The sequence below is a fragment of the Balaenoptera borealis genome (assembly GCF_965194805.1).
Source record: "Balaenoptera borealis genome assembly, chromosome: 2".
Lineage (NCBI taxonomy): Eukaryota > Metazoa > Chordata > Mammalia > Artiodactyla > Balaenopteridae > Balaenoptera > Balaenoptera borealis.
The window spans coordinates 16,937,310-16,958,470 of record NC_138867.1 but is presented as its reverse complement, the minus strand read 5'-3'; the positions used below and the strand labels follow the sequence as shown (position 1 = coordinate 16,958,470).

Here is a 21,161-nt window from a genome sequence, read left to right as displayed (position 1 = left end):
AAAATTTCAGAAATAAAATTAAGTTTAAAATTTAAAACATCTAGAGAAAAAAGACATAATACTGTTAGGGGTAAAAAACGGATGTAGTGCCAGGCAAAGAGTTCTTAGATGACACCAAAAGCATAATCCATAAAAGAAAAAAATTGATAAGTTGGACTTGATCAAAACTAAATATTTTTGCTTTCTGAAAGATCCTGTTAAGAGGATAAGAAGAAAAACCACATAGTGGGAAAAGATACATGCAAACCGTTTATCCAATGAAGGATTAGTATGTAGAATATAAAAATAATACTCAAAACCTTTAAAAGAACAATTTCAAAAGCTGATTATTTAATCAGGAAGAATGAAAGATAAAAAAAAAAAAAAAGGAAAGATAAATCCAAAGAGCCAGAGATACTATCTGACAACCATGAATTCTTTTGTGTACCAAAAATCGTCCTTGAAAATAAAGGCAAGGGTCCTGGGCACGCGGTGGCGGTCGCGGCGGCGCCGGGGAGGCATGGTCTGGGAAGCCAGCGGCCGGGGAAGGGGCTTAAAAAATAAATAAATAAATAAAATAAATAAAGACAAGAAAAACTCGTATTTAGGTCAAAAAAAAAGTGAAAATTCCTTGCCAATACACACATTAAAGCTTTTTTTGGAAAAAGAAAAAAGAAAATAATCAAATTGGCATCTTGGAGTGGCAAGAATCCTTAAAGACCAAAGCAATCAGTAAATATATTGTTAACAATAAATTATTAATGAGTGAATAGAAAACAAAGGAATATTTTCTGGGGTTTAAAATATACATAGTATACATGGGAACAAGGTATCAGAAGGAAGGAGACAAAGTTAAAATATTCTAAACTCCTTAAATTTGGGGTAATTGATAAACTACTAATTTATAATAGATTTTATGTGTCAAGAATGAATACAGTAATTTTTAGTTTAAGTAATAAAATAGTAAAAGACTATGTAACTAACAAGATAATAGAAATTGGAATTTAAAATACTCCTAAATAAAGTGATGTTGACAGTTTTATTTCTTGACCTTTATTATGTTTATTAAAATGTTCATTCAATTAAATAATTCACACATATACAAAATTGTTGCATGTGATTTTATCTTGCTTTTTTATATTTTATGATACAAAGATAAAGGGAAAAAAATCGTTTTATATAGGACCTATTTTCAAGGATTCTAGAAGGGCATATTTCAAAACTAAAATGTAAAGAATAAAATATGAAGTTTATAACCAATTTAATATTTCCAAAATAACCCTGTGGATTTCTGTGACGTTTTTAAAATTCAAAGTTAGAATGACAAATTTTCATATTTGCTGTTGAGATATAGTTTTGTTTTATAACACAAGATAAGCAAAATAAAAGAGAAAGTCTTAGTACACAAATTTATAATAGCTAGGTAGAAGTCATGGTAATTTTTTTAAAAACCAAGAAATAAGATAATAAATATGGAACAAGTAGAAAAATAAAAAGCAAACAAATATAATGTAAACTTAAAGAAGTATATATCAATATTTATGTTAAAATAAAATCACCAAAATATTTAAGAAATGTCTACAGAGAAGATTATTGTGCTGAGAGTTTTAGTATGCTTCTGCCAGAAACTGATAGAATAATCACATAAAATTTTATTAAGGAAACTAAAAATTGAATACCACAATTAACAAACTTTACTGTTTAACAAATATAGAACATTGCATTGAACAACTTTAGATTATGCATTCTTTCAAAATTTACACAAAACATTGACCAAAATTTACCATATTCAGGACCACAAGGCAAGTATTAATAATTTTCAAAGAATTGGCCTCATTTTTATTACAATAAAATAATGCAAGATACTAATTCAAAAATATTGCTAGAAAAACTCCATCAGAAATGAAGAAAGACACTTTTAAATAAGCCATGAGCCAATAAAGTAATAAAAATTGAAAATATTCAAATGGAGTGATAATCAAAATATACTGTATCAAAAAGGAAAAAAGGGCAATCAGTTTTTTACTCATTTTATGCTGACAACAAACTTTGAAATCAAAACCTGAGAAGGATATAATTTGAATTATAGATATTCTCTTTCATGAACATAGAAATACCATAAATAAAATATTGTCAAAGCAAATCCAGAAAAAATAATTACTTTAAAATGAGAAGGAGAAAAATTAAAATTCATTTTGATGGGTGAAGCCAAAGGTTTTGATAAAATTAAACATTCATTAATAATAACAATACTACTAATAATAGTGGTAATACTACTATACAGTAGTTGAATTTGTGAATAAAATTGATACTTGTGCTAAATATAAGGTCAATATAAATGTATTTCTTCTTTTTCTTTATATTAGAAACAATTAGAAAATGAAACTTAAAACACTATACCATGTAATACCACTTTAAGAAAATAAAATATCTAGAAATAAATATTGCTTTACTTAGGTATCAATTACCTAATCTATAAATAACAACTTTTAGTAAACTTAGGACCTTTCCCTCACTGAATCTTTGTTTGTTTGGTTCCTAGGTTATTCAGAGAATTTAAACTTAGATCATTTGAAATGTGACATAAAGAGTCAAAAATCATCAGCTTTTTTTAGATGTTTTCTTTTTAGACTATTTCTTTTAAAAATTTTGTTTTAATTAACTAATTAATTAATAATTTTTACTTCAAAGATAAAGTGTGATCTTGTATTAGGAGCGACTCACATGTACCAGTTTTGTAGGTGTAGGTGACACTACTAGATTTCTGAGCAGATGATACTCAGCCCTTGCTCTTGGATCAGCTGATCCTTCCCCTGTGGATGTAAACATCTTCTCTGTAATCGAAAATGCTAGTCTCAGTTTTCTGGCTTGCACTCTCTTCATATTGGCATGTGACCTTGACTTTTTCCATTGACCTCGCATGTTGTCCACTTTTTGCTCATGAGGAAGTCCATTCAGGCATTCTCACTGGCCATGCTTTCCTCTTAATGTCACATTGTTAGCCTGGGTCCTTCTGTTTTACCCTCTACACTGACCACCTAAACTCTGTAGCCTTCTTAAGAAGTAATTTAATGTGATGTTGACAAGTGGTCTCTTCATCTCTAAAATGAAGAAAATTGTCAGAATTTCAGGGCCCTTCCAAGCCTGAGATTCTATGAGTATATGACTAGATATGTCTTAAATTCCTTTAAGTGTGGGTTGTCCTGTTCTCCTCAGGTGAAAAGTTATTCCATTTTTTAGAGAGGGCTAAATCTGTGACAAACCATTTCTTTTCTGAGCCCCATTAACCATTTATATAGTATTTATCTTTTTTTCATATAACTGTTACTATTTTCAAGAAGTAATTGCTAGACCTAGCCCCCCAAAGTTCTAATATATTTTAAGTTATGTGAATACTGCTTATTCTTTGTAAACTATATTCACATTTAAGCATCATTGCTGTCTTTAGTATTGCATGATTTTCGATGTCACTGTAAGAAAACTGGATTCTTTATGTTATCTGAGCTTTTGTTTCCAACTCTTTCACCAAAATGAATTTAGACATTTCATTGAGGGAATAAAAACATCATTTTAAAAGTATTGCTTATTACACCTGCGTTTAAAGAAATCATTACCCATTCATGTAGTCAATTGTATGATTAACCCATTACAGTGGAAAGTTGTCTGAATCTTTCTATTATTTAATTTTGAGGTCTTTGGTTCATTTACTCTTATGGTTGTAGCATTTCTGGAGAAACTGTATATTTTGATGCAGGGATGGAATAGGAAACTATTTAAATAATGATTTGTGAAATAGCTTTTCTGAAGCGTATTTGTATTGCGACAGTTCCTCTTTCTATGACAATAGCTTTTAGAATTACAGACACTTCTGTTATGGATGTTGTGCATTTAAATGTAACAGCATGTGGCTACAGCAAAGAGACTGTTTTTTTCTGAAAGCAGAGGTTCAAACCACATGTAAGAGCAGAGTTCAGGTCGATTCAGGTATCAATATAAACTTCAACAATATATTTCTCTGAGTTAATATATTTTCCTGTTCTGAAAAAAATCTTTTAAGTGACTTGCATAAAAAATACTAAAAAGAAAATCATGCATGCATGAAATTTGAAATCAGTTCCCAAAGAAGAGTGAATTCAAAATAGTTGAGATGTGCCTACACCTAGAAACTTTGAGAAATAACAAAGGGAATGCTTTCTGTCTTATTCATATTGACTTTTCCCTCTGTATTTTTTCTTTTTAGAAGTAAACTTAGAAAACATAACATATAAAAGAAAACATTTTATTACATAACACCAGCCTCTGCCCCCATGATATCCATGGTATTACTGATATTATTAACAGTACAACTTTGTATGGAAAAAGTTAACTAGATCAGTAGAGATTTTACATCTTATCGAAGATAAACCTCAGCTAACTAACAAAAGTTGGTATTATTCTCAAATGAAATGATCATTTGAGATCATATTATAAGGCAAACTCTATTAATTAAAAGAAGATGCAATGCATTCCATAGAATTTCCTTTTTAATTTGTTTTAGTTAGGGTTAGCTCATTTACCAAATAGAAGACTATGTTATTTGTATAAATTTCTGACACTATTTTTCCTAATTAAAGCACTCTAGAAGTGATAGATTTTAAATATGTTTTAAACACATTTAAACAAGGGGATACATTTATTTAATAAAAGGAATATAAAATTGGTTTTAATTATTTTCTACCAAAAATGAATCCTTATTCATGGGCATTATCAAAAAATTCTGCTAGTAATTATTTGTAAATACCATCCATCAATTTGAGTTTTCTCTCCCTTTGTTAGAGTAAATCTCAGATCTTTCAAAATAATCAAATACTTTGTGTACTTATTGCATAATGTGCAAGTGATAGAAAACATTGGAGTCCAGTTAGAAGGAAAGAGAGTCAGAAAATAAATTTTTTATGGATCATACATAACCAACTAGCTGCACAGAGAGTACAGGTAGCACAGTGTAGATAAATCAATAAGTCTGAAAGAATGGTAGAAAATATTGATGAATGGAAACATGGCAATTATCTGATATCTGCCAGAAGTTTAAATCTTCTAAAAGTCATAAACATGTTAACTTCTTAGGTATGTTTTCTATTAAAAGTCTGAGGAAACAAATGGAAAACCCATTTCCTAATGAAAGAGAAAAGGTCATTAGTAAAACAACCAAAAAAGAAATTGAATATACCTTCTCTCATCAAGAGAATATCTAGGAGTTCTAGATTAAAAAAAAGAAGACCAACATACTAGGTTTTTAGAAACATCTCTCAGAAATATTATGGAAAAATATTTAGGTACAGATGCATGTCCAACAGTTCTACAAAAGTTCAAGATGAATCGTTCACTCTTAAACAAAATGTGGTAACCAACTTATCATTTACTATGTAGATGAGACTGAGAACCCTTTCTGAGGAAGAAAAATTTGCCATAAGTGAGCTTCCTGGTAAATTGAGATTTGAAATTACCTGTATAAAAATGGAAGGGATATTTATATTTTAGAGATAACAAAAAAATAGTAAACAAAATATAATATGAATTATATCAGTGTTTAACAAATTGAATAAGCTCATGTTTGTAAAAATTTAAGAAAATTTAAAATAAGTGATAAATTAACTTTGAAATGAGAAGAAAAGAAAATTGTTCCAAAGCATTGATAACAGAAAACATAAATAGCTCAGTTTATTTAAATTAATTGTTCTTTACCAATCCCCTCCAGAGTTACATCCTAGGATAAGAAGTGAACTTGCAAATGTGTCAGTATGTTATGAGGTATCATTGAGGAAATAGGATTGTAAATTGGAGAATCACAATGAATGAAGAATAAGAGTGAGAAGACATTTATTTTCCCAAAGAAAAATTTATACCGCCGTCCCTTAGAATCTGTGGGGAATTGGTTCCAGGACCCCGCCCCCCTCAAGATAACAGAATCCACAAGTGCTCAAATCCCTTATACCAAATGGTGTAGTGTTTGCATATAACTTACACACATCCTCCCATATACTTTAAATCATCTCTTATAATATCTTATAATACCTAATACAATGTGAATACTATGTAAATTGTTGTAAATACAATGTAAATGCCATCTAAATAGTTGGCACTGCATGGCATCAAGTTTTACTTTTTGGAACTTTCTGGAATTTTTAAAAATATTTTTGGCCCGTGGTGGTTGAAACCACAGATTTAGAACCACGGACATGGAGGGCTGACAGTATTTCTTTTATCTAACCCTGAAAACAACCTTGAAAATTTGATATTTTATTTCAATTTGTTACTAAGTAACTAACGTGTAGAAAATGTAGTTGTGCTCTTCAGATTTTGCACACTCTAAATGCTATGGAGCTTTTCCTGCGCTTGAGAAAAATCATAAAGATTGCTTCTGATTATCCATCAGTTTATTCTATTTATAGTCAAAAGGCGATAGCAAGAAAAAATATATGTATCTGTCCAGATACTAGTTGTGCTTTCAATGAAAAAAAAAAAAGCAACTTGTAAATTTTCAGTTCATAGATAAATAATATGGAGGGAAGTAATGAAGAGAAGAATGATAGAAACTTCTTGGAATATGTAGGGGGAGGGGCTTTCACCCAGGATCTCCTGCTGAGAAAGTAAATTCTGAATGGTGATGGGAAAGGGTATAAGGAATGAGCCACTGGAATATATGGAGGAAATTGATCACTTCTATACCCTGAAGTTCTTTCTTCACTTTCACTTCATGAAAACACATGCTCTTCTGCTCCTACTCTCCCTGACCACTCATTCTCAGTGCCTTTATATTCCTCCTCATCTCCCTCACAAGCTAACAAACAGTCTCAGTACCTGGAGAGGAATTTAGGTTTTAACTATGATGCATTTTGGTGGATTATCTCACCTGTAAAATATTGAAATGCGGTGAAACTGAGTAAAATGTTCTTAGAAATCGTATCAATTTTTGAAATGCACGTACTATATTTCATATGCAGGAAATACTATTTTTCTGGTTCTACTTTCCCTCTGTTTTCAATTTCTCTAAGGAAAAGCTGGAAAGAGGACACTTGAGCATTAGGATACTAATTTTTTTTCAAAAGGAAAACATCATCTTGCTTGTTTGTTTCAATATTACTTTTAAAGATTGTAATGACTGTAACGATTGGAATGTGTATGCTGCTCTTAGGCTACCTGGGATTTTTTTTTTTTATATATATTCTAACTTTCTCTGTTCCTTAATGTGCGTAAAGTCCAAATTTGGGTATTACTTTCTCTCAACCACTAGGGATGAAAAAATTTCATAAAGCTCTGGGCGGTCTAGTTTTACCTCTGCCACATTTTTACAGATTTGAGGCACATCACACTCCTTTTGGGACTCAGAGTCCTCGTCCCTAAAACGCAGGGGCTGGATCATGATCTCAGAGGTCTCCTAAAACAAAAATTATGACTCTAGTGCTTTTGCATTTGCTGACTGAGACCAGCATGTACAGAAAGGCTGTCCTACATCAACACTGGGATATTGGTATTTGTACAAACCATATTTCACATCTCCCCAAACAGATGTTCACACAAAACCTTACAACTAATTGGCCCCAAGGTACTGTGGGTAATAAAGGAAAAAAAAATTAAATGTTTGTGCCATGCTAGAAAATAAAGTGTGAATGATTATATGGTGTGCCATAATACATTTCTTAAAGTCTAATGCAAGGGAGAGCAAATTAGCTGATACTTTTACTAGAATAAGAATTTGAAAGCACTCAAGTTGGATACGGAAAATGTTAAAATATAATTAAAATCAAGGGAAGAAGCCAAATTAAATTTAGTATTTAATTTTGTCTTTTCTTTAGGTTATTCATACCATCAGTGCCACTGATAAGGATGATTTTGCCAATGGACAAAAGTTTAACTTCTTTCTTGATGAACATCTGTCTATAAACCCAAACTTCACTCTGAAGGACAATGAAGGTGAACATGAATACATATATTTTTTGATCTATGTGGTATCTGCTTTGACTTGATATGGAGTAGGCCTGAGCAGCTTTGCTTTATTCTTATATACTCATGAACAGCTTGCAAATCAACATTCAAAGTCAGTTTGATGTTAATGTGTTATGATCCGTGAATAGCTTGTGTTTAAAATTGAGCCATATGTACAAATAACTTTCAATGAGTTTATTCAGAAGCATCCCTTTAAACAAGAAATGTACGTGTAATATGCTCTTGGGTAAATTTTAAGAGAAATCTTAGCTGACAAACATGTTTACGAGAGCTGCTGCAACTGCTAGGAAGTGGAAAAAATTTAAATTAGGAAAAATGAAAAATATGTCCTAGGGAGCATTAGAAGAGGAACTGCAATGTTTGAAATCATCTTGCTTTAGCAAGGCTATCAAGATGTGCTGTACAAATTATATTTCCCCTTGTTATTATGAATGTTTTTCCAAAATATGGGTAGATACATATGCATAATTACAGAGCATTGTGGAAATTTTTGAATTATTTTTGTTTAAACTTCTTATTGCATAGGGAAAAAAGAACATAATAACTAGAGAAGATTCACCATGATTTAGATTCCTTATTTGGTAGATTCCTCAAAGTTGTGTAAAAGTCTTTCTTCCATATGGAAGGGAAACAGCAAGCCACTCAATATGTACAGTGTTCTGACTGGCATCAACTTTCTCTTCTCAAAACTAGTTTTTGATCACATATATCTGAATATACTGTTATTTAGGATTTAAGATGTGCCTCAGAATCACATGAAAGAAACAATAGCACATACATTTTGAAGTAAATAGTTAATTCCTTCTCTGTACCCTTCATGGAGAAGCATTTTCAAATTCAAGCAAAAATAAAATCACTAAATGACAACCCGCTAAACATTTTTTCCATTATCCCTAAGCCTCCTTAAATAATCATAACAAGGATACTAAATTGTGCATGTGGCCATAACAAAATTCATATAAAAATACCAAGCTTGTTTGTCTCTCTCATTTTAACTATCCCTGTGGTCAGCTGTACTTATGGCAATATATATTTATCCATGTTTGTGTATGACAAATTGTATTTAATTGACTGTTGAACATTTAGTTACATCTGAACATCCCACCCTACAATCCCAAATGTATTTAAATATTATAATTAACTATGCTAAATATCTGAAAATAAATTCATATTTTCCCATATTCAAATAATTGCATAATTTGGAGAGCATTCAACTTTCTGCTTTAGTAGATTGAAATTTACTATATTTAGAAACACATATTTAGAAATAATACTTATATTTCAGTTGAATTTTTTCCATTCCAATAAAAATTTTATTTACATTTTAAAAGTAATTTTAATTTGATGATATTATAAAAATTGACTTAGATTTGAAGATATGCTGTAATCTAGCTATTTAATGTAAGTAACTCCCGAAGTATTTTAGAAAAACAAGAGAATTTTACTGTTGTTGAAACCCACATTAGTGACTAAAAGTCCTTCATTCAAGATGATTATGCCTGGAATTTCTCAATTTAACTGATGAATATATTCAAAAGGTCTCATTTTAGTTGTATGACAATATTACCAGTGCTGGGAACTCACATTCAAAAAATTCCCCTCAAATATGTACACACTTTTGAAAGTGTTTATAATGCTGATGTAAATTTTTTAACATTTATTTTAACCATATATATGAATGCTTTAAATCAGCTATGCCATCTCAAGTATGTGATGCCTGTGGGCAGTTGTATGGGAGTAAAGATGTTTTAATTTATTTTTAAATTTATTTAATTTATTTTAAACATTTTTGGGAATTGATGAAATTATACATAACGCAAATAATTTCTTTCAGATAGAAAAAGCAGCAATTTTCTGAAAAAAAGATACTAGCACACAGGTGAAAACACATGCTTGAGCAAACAGCCTTGTTTATGCTAGATAAGACAAGCCACCAAACTTCTCTCAACCTCAGTTTTTACATCCATTAAGTTTTGGTTTGAAATATCTACTTTGTAGCATTGGGGGAATTAATGACGCTGTATAAAGATAGTAGAGTCAAGATGGACTTTTCTCTAAACAGAAGGCAGTTATGGATAATAAGTTACAAAGATGAAATTTAAAATGGAATAGTTATACCAAAATGAATATATACATATATTCATGGGTACATAAACACCTCTCTGACCAACAACCAGAACAAACTACAAAGAGTAAGAGTCAGCAAGTCCAGGCCTACTGGATCCTGCAGCTTGGTCATTGCATCCTGTGAGTTAGGAAACATTTACATGCCCCCAGAACATAAAGAAATCTAGAAGAAAAAATTAAAACCATTGTTCTTCTGTGCCCCCTGCTTACACGAACATGAATATTCAGGGAACAATAGAAACCAAACAGAGACTCCAAGCCAGGATGACTGATCAGGAAGCCATGGGTTTAGTGGCATCTCCAAAACTGCTTTATGGCAAAGAGTGAGTAGAGACAAAAAGCTGTTTCCAAAATTAGACAGAGAGAAATGCTTATTGTTGTGTATGATAAATCTGAAAGTCAAAGAATTAAAAGATAGTCAATAAATAATAAGAAATAAATCAGAAAATGAATTCACTCTGAATCATGCAAAATACATAAATGAACAGAAAAATACTTGAATATTAGCATGTTTAGCATTTTCAAAATTAAAAAAAAGAACTTTTTTTTTAAAAAGACCTAGAAGTGATTACATGAAATGAGACAATGAAAGAAAATATTTATATAAAAATAATTTAAAAATCCTTATTAAAATAAAACTACAGTTTTTGTATAGATAGAAAAGTATATAAAGTGACATGAAAATATATAGATGTTTAGTGTTATATACATAATTATATATAAACATATACAGAAATTAAAATTTGAAATTTTGTTTATATATATGTATGTATATATGTCATGTATACATAAGATAAATATTAAAATATAGGTATTAAATATATAGAAATGTGTATAGAATTATATCTAGAAATTACATAGATTTATACATATAGACTATATAGATATAAATTATCCATACATTGAAAATTTAATTATGTGTAAACATATATGAATATATACATGTATGATGTATATATGTATATTTGTATATATATGTATATGTTGTATATACACACACACAGATACAAAGAGAGAACAATAAAAAAATGCATTACTTCTAGACTGGACACAGAGAGATTTAACAAGTCAAACGTAAAATCCATTAATTCAAGCAAACGAAGTTCAGATACATCAAAATTTTTAAAAATTGTGAGAACACTTAACAGATATGGAATATAAAATATTTGGCAGAATTAGAAAGAAATTATAGCAACAAGCAATATATGTAGATAAAATTGCATGACAATTTTTCAAAGTTGAAAATATGTGGACCCTCACAATTAACATGAACACCAGGGACTTCCCTGGTTGTGCAGTGGTTAAGAATCACCTGCCAATGCAGGGGACACGGGTTTGAGCCCTGGTCCGGGAAGATCCCACATACTGCAGAGCAACTAAGCCTGTGCACCACAACTACTGAGCCCGCGTGCCACAACTGCTGAAGCCCACGCACCTAGAGCCCGTGCTCCACAACAAGAGAAGCCACCACAATGAGAAGCCCATGCACTGCAATGAAGAGTAGCCCCCACTCGCCACAACTAGAGAAAATCTGCGTGCAGCAACAAAGACCCAACACAATCAAAAATTAATTAATTAATTAATTAATTTAAAAAATTGGCTATTATAAAAAAAAAAGAACACCCAAAGGCAAGCAGAAAATCAAATCTATACTTGAATATGCCAATTTAAAAGTGCTAAACCTCAAAGATAAAGAGAAAAAATATTTAATCAAAAAGAAAAGGCAGAATATTTAAAAAGCAATACTAATTAGATCTAAAGTAGATTCCTGTTAAAAAAGAAAAAAAGATGACAGAAGTTGATAACAGTTATACGCTCAAACTGCTAAAGGAAAAGAATTTCCTATAGTCAACATTCTCTATATGTAGTTAACAGTGGTAAGCTATCAGGAATTAAGGGAGGACGGTTATTAAAGACTTTTTTCCAATGTATAAGAAAAGAAACTTTTAATTTTTAGCTACTGACATTTTGGCAAATATTGTATTAATCTTTGCCTTCAGGATCTCTGCAAGAAATAATAGACAAAAAAGCCTTTCAATTAACATTTCATTTCAAATGTTAAAACTTGAAGAGTTAACACTAGAATAATGGAGAGTTAATAGAATAAGAGTCTGTAATTTCCAAAGCAAAGAGAGATTTTTGAAAAGTTAAATAATAAAACTTATTTCATCAGTAGAACAGAGGTCAGAAAGTAGAATAAAAGATGCAAAATAGAAGCAATGACAATTTTATTTGAAGTAGAAAGTAGTTCAAATATACCATAGTCACAGATTAAATATCATTTTTAAATATATTTTATTTTAAAAATAAACCCTTATATGTTGCTTACAAGAGATATGCCAAATTCAAAATGTGATAGGAAATTTTACATAAAAAGTTAGAAATATTTAGCTATTGCTTAAAAAAAACAACTATTGCTGAAAAAGAAAACAATTCCAAAACCAGTTTTCTTAAAATAAAGCACATTTGTTCATTTATTTAGCTCACATTTCTAAGCATTAGCAATTTCTGTTGGGTTCAGCTGGACAATTCTGCTAGTCTCAGGATATTTCAATCACTACAATTAATCAGCAGTGTACTGAATGTTCTCCTCAGTCCAAAAAGGATAAAACAAAACAAAAATAGAACAAAAGAACAATAATACATAGAAACAAAACATAAGATTATCATTGTTAACAAATGAGATGCAATTGTCTTTGTGAAAATTTAAAAGAATCCACAGAAACATCTTAAGAAACAATTGGATAGATTGCCAAATTTTGGAATACAAATAAATGCCCCAAATGGCTAGATTTTCTATATGTAAAAAATATGAATAAATAGCAAATCAGATAAATTTAAAATGGTAAAAACAAATCAAACAAATTAACAAAAAACTCTTGTAAGATCATCAGAGAAAAAATTTCCAATAAATAATGTTCAAGTTCACCATTTTGAAAGGCAATGTTAGTGAAAATATAAAAAACACAAAATAATATCTTTACCCCATTAGTAAATCAACACTCAAATTTCCAAATTAATCTATAAGTTAAATATAATTTTTATCATAAACTGAATTTAATAATCTGTTAATAAAATGCAAATGGTAAAGGGTTGAGAAAAGCAAGAATGTAGGAAAAGAAGAAAAAGGATGTGTATAGTTAGAGGAAAGAGAAGAAAAGAGGGCATATCCTAACGTATCAAGATATTATAAAGATGGTAAAGATTTACATCTCTATGAAAGGAAGAAATGGCTATCAACTAAAGCAATGAGTGTTTGGAGTACCTTTTCTCTGAATGGATGTATTTGCTTTGATAGATAGGACTCTTGCTTTCTTGAACAGAATGTTAGCTCAAGGAATAATCTGTTATTTGTTTCCTCTAATTATTATGAAGATGATATTGTAAAGATATAAAGGTAGTGTAAACCCTGACGGCTGGCTTTTCTTTTCTTTTTTATTTTTTTGTAATGTAACTGCGTGACTAAAATTTGATTGATTGACAGGAATCCATTTCAAAGAAGCAGCCATTTCAAAGATGGCTGTCTTGAATAAACACATTGTCAGCCACTAGTAGATAGAAAGCCAGCTCTCCCATTCCCTTTTGTTCTAGAGATTTTTGGGTGATTTCAGTAACTGATCATTTGGGCTTTTTTTTTTTTTTCTCTTCCCCAACTTTAAATTCCTGTTCTTATGTTTTAAATTCATCTGTAAAGAGTGAGCTTGAGAAACTCTAGGCTCCTACCCTTGACCACAATAAAAGCTGAATCCCAGAGACATATACCTTAATAGTGTTTATGCCTGGAATCATAGCTAATGTCCTCATATCAACTAAGAAGATTTTCCTCCATTTTTACCCTGGTAGGATTCTCCTATTCACAGCCCAGATCTGCTTGATAAATACTTAAATTTAAGGTAATGTTTCATGTTGTTTCAGTTCTTCGCCATCTTTGTTAGATCTTTCCTGCCCTATGTTTTATCCCTCATTAATTTGGAATCTGCTAATTTATCTGAACGTTAGAAAACAAATGTCTTCTTAAGTGTTCCATCCTACATATATAAAAGTTTCTTTATTTGGGGCCTAATTTTGTTTATTATTCACTGTGACATAGGTTAGGAATGTATCTACAATAAATGAACTATAGCCATAATGTCATAAAGTCTGGGAGTCTAGGCTTACCCCAGGTGGGTCTGTGCATACAGTACCTTTGTTCATTCATTTTGTGATAGAAAAGTGTAGCCTAATCCACCAATATAAAATCATCATTTGTCTACAAGTCTGTTCTGCTTCATGATCTTTATGCTGCCTTTTGAGGGACTAGGTTTTATTTGATGCAAGGAGATTTGCCAGACTAATTCCTAGGCTTAATTCCGACTGTCAAGTGCATTTGTAAATCTTACAGATTTTAGTAGGAGAAGAGATTATTTTTAACTATGTATATGTTTGTATCTCTGTTTATTTTCAGGGTTCTAAATCACATTTCATGTGCCTTTCAGATTGAAAATCCTTATCGTAATTTAATTGATAATTTGCTCTCAAGAACACCTACTGCTCATATTTGTCTCTAGGTTATCTTCTTTAGATACATGTTTTCCACTTCTGTAGACATTTCCAGTCTTTAAAAACGAATGGGTTCACTAACACAACATTGTAAAGCAACTATACTCCGATAAAAATTAATTTTAAAAAAGAAAAAATGAATGGGTTCAAATAGCACATTCTTTTTAAAATAGTGAGTGAACTGCATCAAAAATGACCATTGTAAATCATATTAAATGGAAGATTCTGTAGACTGTCATTTTCACCTTGTTGCAGAATTTTGAAGATTTTTTTTCCCTTGGTTTTATTACTTTTTATTATTTCCTTGTAATATTACTTTTAAAAGTGAAGGTCTTATTATTTATAAGTTTTATCATTTTTAACAAAATACTTAATAATCATTGTCAGGAAATACTGATTTTCCTTGTGGCTGTTTGGGTTTGGTGAAGGAATATCTAAGTTTATGTTGCATTGATTTTAAGATAAGGGATATTTTCAAATTTGACTATGAGCTGTTAAGAAGATGTCTTTTGGGGCATTTTCGTTCAGATTTCATAGTCCACTGAGAGTGAAATGCAGTTTTTTAGTTTGATACATATTGGAAATCATGAGAAATTTTACATTTGTTTTGTACTTCTTTGGCATTGTCAGATCCCTAGTAGTTGATATTCCCATCATTTATTTTTGTCCTTCAAATGAGAACTCACAGCTGGTATTGTAATGTGCTTAATGTCTCTGTAGATTATAACCATTTAAAGTTCTGTTTTTTTTTCCACAGGGCTTCAAGAGACCATTTAGCATTTTTTCTCCCATTCCTAAATAAAATAGCACATGCACGGTCTGTCCTGAGAATATAGTTGCAAATGATGCCTCAGACAGCCTCTAGGGGGTGTGGGAGCACCTGTGCCCCAAGTCACTACTGTCAGTGATGAGGCTGAGACACGAGACACGTTGTTTTTGTTCAGCTACGAATCTCCTTTCTCCTCCCGGTCAAGTCTCAGTCTTCACTTACTAGCATTTATCCAGTCATACTTGATAGACTCACACTATCCTTTATGGGAAGGCAGAGACTCAAAGCTTGACTAGTGAGAAGGCAAACAGTCTGTAAGCCATCATGACCCCAATATGGGAAAGGGTGACTTGCAAATGTAGTGGTTTGTTTTAGTGAGTCTTTTGCTCCAGATAGAAAAATATGCTTTTATTCTCTCCTTAGTGATTTTAACCTCTGTTGACTTTTTTTTTTTAACTTTCATGTATTTTTTTCTAATGGGTTTGTCAGCCCACACCTTAACACCTTCTTATATTCCTACTCACAGTGACAGCAAAAAAAAAAAAGGAAAACAGAACAAAACAAATAGCTGACACATATTCTAAGCAATAAAAATTTGACTAATTTTGCCATTCTGTGACACTTTGTTTTGCTTTCCTATTGTGAAAATGTAGGTTACACTCTTTTGCCTTAATTCCTTCCTTGCTCGGAATCACGTAAATGCTGCAGGAGTCATCAACTCTACCCTCTGCCTTAAGGGGGTAAAATTTATTTAAAAACAGATTTTTAAATAATTTTAAGAACAGGAATATGTGTTTGCTTTTTCAGTCTAAGGATTTATCTTTAGAGTTTCCTTCAGTGTTTATAAATATCATGACTCCATAATTTATTGTACTTGACTCATCCATTTCCTACTAAAAATGTAGTATTTGTTAAAGGTATGTGATAAATATTGGGTAGAGGGTTTCTGTTAAATTCATATACTTTATTTTTTATTTTTTTGGTAAACCGCTGTTCTCTGTACTTCTACAGTGTCTGCAATTATTATATTATTGTGACATCCTTATGAATTATTTTAGATTTTGGGTTGGGTTTCTACTTAAAAAGCTGTTTTTCTTCTTTATTACCCTATTCATCTAAATTAACACTCTTATGCAAATTTATATGTGTTTTTCATGAGCAGATTTGCTGATATTCTTCAAGATTCATATTTTTGTTTCATATGTATTCATGTTCTTTTTTTACGTCACAGAGTCTTGTATGCATAGATAGACATAATTAATAGCAAAGAAGGTTGAGCAGTTTTCAAATGTGGTTTTCATATGTTGATAATAGATGGTAGCTTTTCAGAAAAAGCTGTTTTCCTGCTGTGAGTGGAGGAATAGCACTCAAGAGAAAATGGCAAAATAAGCTTAGAATAGCTAGCTAGTCTATGGCATCTGATGAAATATGGATATTAATAAATTGATTACTAACCTCCTTTGAGAACTTAGAGGAGTTACCCTATATACTTATTGGGGTCACTTAAGATGGTTACAACTATTTACCAGCATTGTTTATGAATCTGAAAGCAGAGTCTTTAGACAATGTATGGTTGTATTTATCTGGGATTTAAAAAGCATCAGGAAGGAGTGTGGCATGTGGTCAAAGGGGTGACATTCCAGGGTGCAAATAGGAACATAATGACATATTGGATCATGCATTTGTGGTTTGGCAGAAACACAAGAGAGGCCAGGAGAATGTTTACAAACTTAAATGAACTGGCAGAATCCAGTTGAAAATTGAGATTAGGGCAATTCTAGGATTAAAAGAATGGAAAGTCAGGAAGCAGGAGAAAAAGAATCAACCTTCAGCAGAGAGCATGAGGAGATCAAGATAGATTAGTTCATTTTGGTTTTAATTTCTTAATACATGTCAATATAATGAGGAAACTGTAACAGAAGACAGGCTCCTGCTGAGTGTAGTTCAAATCATTATTTATCAAGTACCTGTTATGTGAAAGGTACTTTGCAGGAATGCAAAAGAGCATTGTTTCCTGCATGGGCTCTGATGACAGTTAAATTATGAATGGATCTTATTGCTGCTGGAAGACCAGATAAAAATGAAAATGCTATGAAGCCATGCATATGTATCTCTTTGGTGGAAGTTAAGTTTCTGTCTCCTAGCTTTTCTTCAGCTTTTAAAAAAAGTTTAGTCCAATTACAGAGCTGCATCCGAAGATCTCAAATGTTTCTGCTATTGTGATAGATTTGGAAATATTGCTTTAATAGTCTGCTAGGCTATACTTGAGATAAAGTTTACCTTTATGTCTGCATGATCAGATAAGGAATCCGTTGAAATGGCAGGGAGGGTATGGGCATCTGATAATTTACGAGTTTTGAAGAACACACGATTTTTTTTTTTAATCAATTCACCGTAAATGTAACGGTTTATTTCTCAATTCTATTCCACCCGTCTCTATGTCTGTCTTTATGGCAGTACTACAAGGTCTTGATTACTATAGCTTTGTAGTCAGTTTTGAAATTGGAAGCGTGAGTCCTCTGATTTTGTTCTTCTTTTTCAGGATTGTTTTGACTATTTGAGATTCATTGCATTTCCATTTGAATTTAGGATGAGTTTTTTCCATTTCTGCAAAAAACACCAATGGAATTTTGATAGGGATTACATTGAATCTACTTTTGGTAACATTGTCATCTTAACAATATTAAGTCTTCCAACCCATAGACATGGGATATCTTCTCATTTATTTAGATATTTAATTTCTTTCCATGAAGTTGTGTAGTTTTATGTATACAAGGCTTGTGCTTCTTTTGTTAAATATATTAAACATTTTATTCTCTTTTATGCTATTGTAAATGAAATTTTTTATACATCTTTATTGGAGTATAATTGCTTCACAATGCTGTGTTAGTTTCTGTTGTACAACAAAGTGAATCAGCCATATGCATACGTATATCTCCTCCCTCTTGAGCTTCCCTCCCACCCTCCCCATCCCACCCCTCTAGGTGGTCGCAAAGCACAGAGCTGATCTCCCTGTTCAATGCTGCTGCTTCCCACTAGCTAACTATTTCACATTTGGTAGTATACATATGTCAATGCTTCTCTCACTTCGCCCCAGCTTCCCCCTCCTCACCCCATGTCCTCAAGTCCATTCTCTATGTCTATGTCTTTATTCCAACCCTGACACTTTTTTTTAGGTTTTAATACTTTCCAAGATATAAGGTAATTTTGGACTTTAATGTAGGATGTGTTTTTGCCCCACGGAGTATTTTAAAAGCATGCCTTATTTTAACTTAAACTGTACTACAGTTTATGAAAGTAGCACAGAGATTAGAACCTTTCAAGATCTTTCAAACCATTGAACAAAGAAATAATAGAGCACATACTACTAGTTCAAGAAAATTATATCTGAATTTTAGAAGCACTGTGTTACTTGTATTATACTGTTGTATTCTGTAGCCTTCTGTCCCTATAGAAATATAGAAGTTGGAAGTATATCTATCTACCCAAACTTGTATTTTACTATAATATTTTTTGTGTGAAAGATCCCCCCAAAATGATCAATTATGAAGTCCCTGGACTTCTTATAGTTGCAAAAATAAAATTTTGTTATTATTATTGTTTTTCAAAGGACTCAAAATTTCAATTCTTTCACAGTCATCACAATGATATTTGTAAATATCTCCATGATTCAGCTATTGTATATCTGCATGGCAGTCTCCCTGCTTCCTCCTATATGTGTCCGTATCATTTTCTGAACAAAATGGGATATGCAACAAAATAAATAACACATTGTCATCTATTTTGAAAGACTAAACCATGTTCAAGGCTATTTCCACATTGCATCAAAGTTATGGTTGCTGGGAATGTCAGGAAAATATTGATTATATTCAGAAAGACATTAATTACTAAGAGAGTTTCCCAAATTTTTCTTTAAATTTCTAAGTCATTTCAGGCCCCTAAATTCATATAAGACATGTAGAATTTTCACACTCTTTGTTTCAAAGATTCTTCATATGACATACTTTTCTAACTCTTTTATCACAGTCAAGGTCTTCTAAACTGGGTTAAAGTATCACTTTTAAGATAGTAGACCCAAATTTATATGCTGTATTCCAATGAAGTCTTCTCAATAAAGATCTGCATAAAAATTCCATATTGTTATTGAATCCTTCTGAGACTGTTTTAGATCTATTGCCTCATTGCTGCATTCAGATAGTATATGTATTTGAAAATAATAGATGTTACTCAAGATCTCTCCCGTATGATACTTTTCAAACTTTACTATCTAACACATATCTTTAGTTCCTGTCTTCTTGTTAGTTTAAGGTCTTTGTGCTAGCTGTTCAAAATCTCCTTAAATCTTAATCCAATACGTTAGCTATATTAGCTTGGCTTCCAAGTGTTCTATAATCTTCTGTCTTCATTCAAACTCTTGACAGTTAAATTAAGAACCAAACTTGGGTACACATTATTAGAGATTGTCCTTTTTTTGACATTGATAATTAGCTCTTCTCATCCACAGAATTTACATCCTGCTATGGTTTCCCTTTATTCAATTGATATTAGTTTTTTATCCAGTTAAAGTTATGCAAGACTTTCTGTAATACTTGGTTTATTTTTTAAACATTGTATTTCAAGTTTAGAGATTTGCTGTTCTTCTTGTCACCTAATATTTCAGTTTCAGCAAGACAAAGTTTGTTCTCATATGTATATGTATATTTATGTGTGTGTGTCTGTGTGTATATATATATATATATATATATATACACACACATATATATATCTTCTTATCCCTTTCATTTTATTTCAAAGTTTCTTGTTCAAGTTCAGTGAGCCTACTGCCAAGTACATTTTTTGCAGTTCCAGGGAGGTACACAATATCCCTCGTCAAGAGTTCATTATTCTGTTGTGCTAAGCCTTTCTGTGTAGGAAGCTCTTTGCTTCCTGAATCCTCTTTTTCTTTTCAAAAGTCAAACCTTCAGCTGGAAAAATGAAAAAATATTGTCATGTCTCCATGTGTGAGAGCTTTCTATTTGAGAACTTAAAATGCACTAGAAACATATTCAGGCTTTCTTCTTGTTTCTCATCATGTTTCTGATTGCATTTCCAATAATTATCTTGAAAAAGACCATGCTTCCAGATTAAGAATGTAAAGTGGACATGAGGCTAGAGCCATGAAAGAGAGTCCCCATCTACCCCTGCATGTTATCATGTCATTCCACACATTATGATATTTACTGAGACCAGGGACCAGTGTCTTACATCTCTTCTTCAGAGGACTGGCAGTGAAATTCTCAAACGTGTTTTTGCCTATGAGCACATATTCATACCTCTTCCTTAGGCTAAGGAATTGTGCATATATGCAAGTTTATATTAATCATGAAGCAACATCCTACACCTGATAGATGTGCTTACTCAAAGGTCAGGTTTCCAGGAGGGTACCTGTGATGGCTATACTCTTAAAAACACACGTGATGCAGTTTCTCCTCTTTTTTTTCCCATCATTCTGAAACCTCCTTCAGAGTAGGCAATCGACACACTTTTCTTTAAATTTCTCTTCTTCCAGGTGAGAAAATATTTTTAATAACTTATTAGATTATTTATTTATGTTCTATAACAAACCTTCAACAACTTATACGTATGTATGTGCATATATGTGTGTATATAATTTTAATTTATGTATATAATGTGTATTATTCATATGTTATTACCTGCATTATATTGAATATTTGAAATATTTATTGTCTTTCTATTGCATTAGTTTGGCAATGTACAACCA

At 31.5% G+C, this 21,161-nt stretch overlaps 1 protein-coding gene across 4 annotated transcripts in view; it reads left to right on the top strand.

Moving 5' to 3' along the window:
• The window catches only part of CDH18 (cadherin 18), a 577,532-nt gene that overhangs the window by 545,054 nt on the left and 11,317 nt on the right, over positions 1 to 21,161 (top strand). For all 4 annotated transcript variants that reach the window (XM_082380804.1, XM_082380803.1, XM_082380806.1 and 1 more), the window contains exon 10: positions 7,815 to 7,932. In XM_082380804.1, coding sequence (XP_082236930.1) covers positions 7,815 to 7,932 — 118 coding nt within the window. The remainder of the gene's footprint in view (positions 1 to 7,814; positions 7,933 to 21,161) is intronic.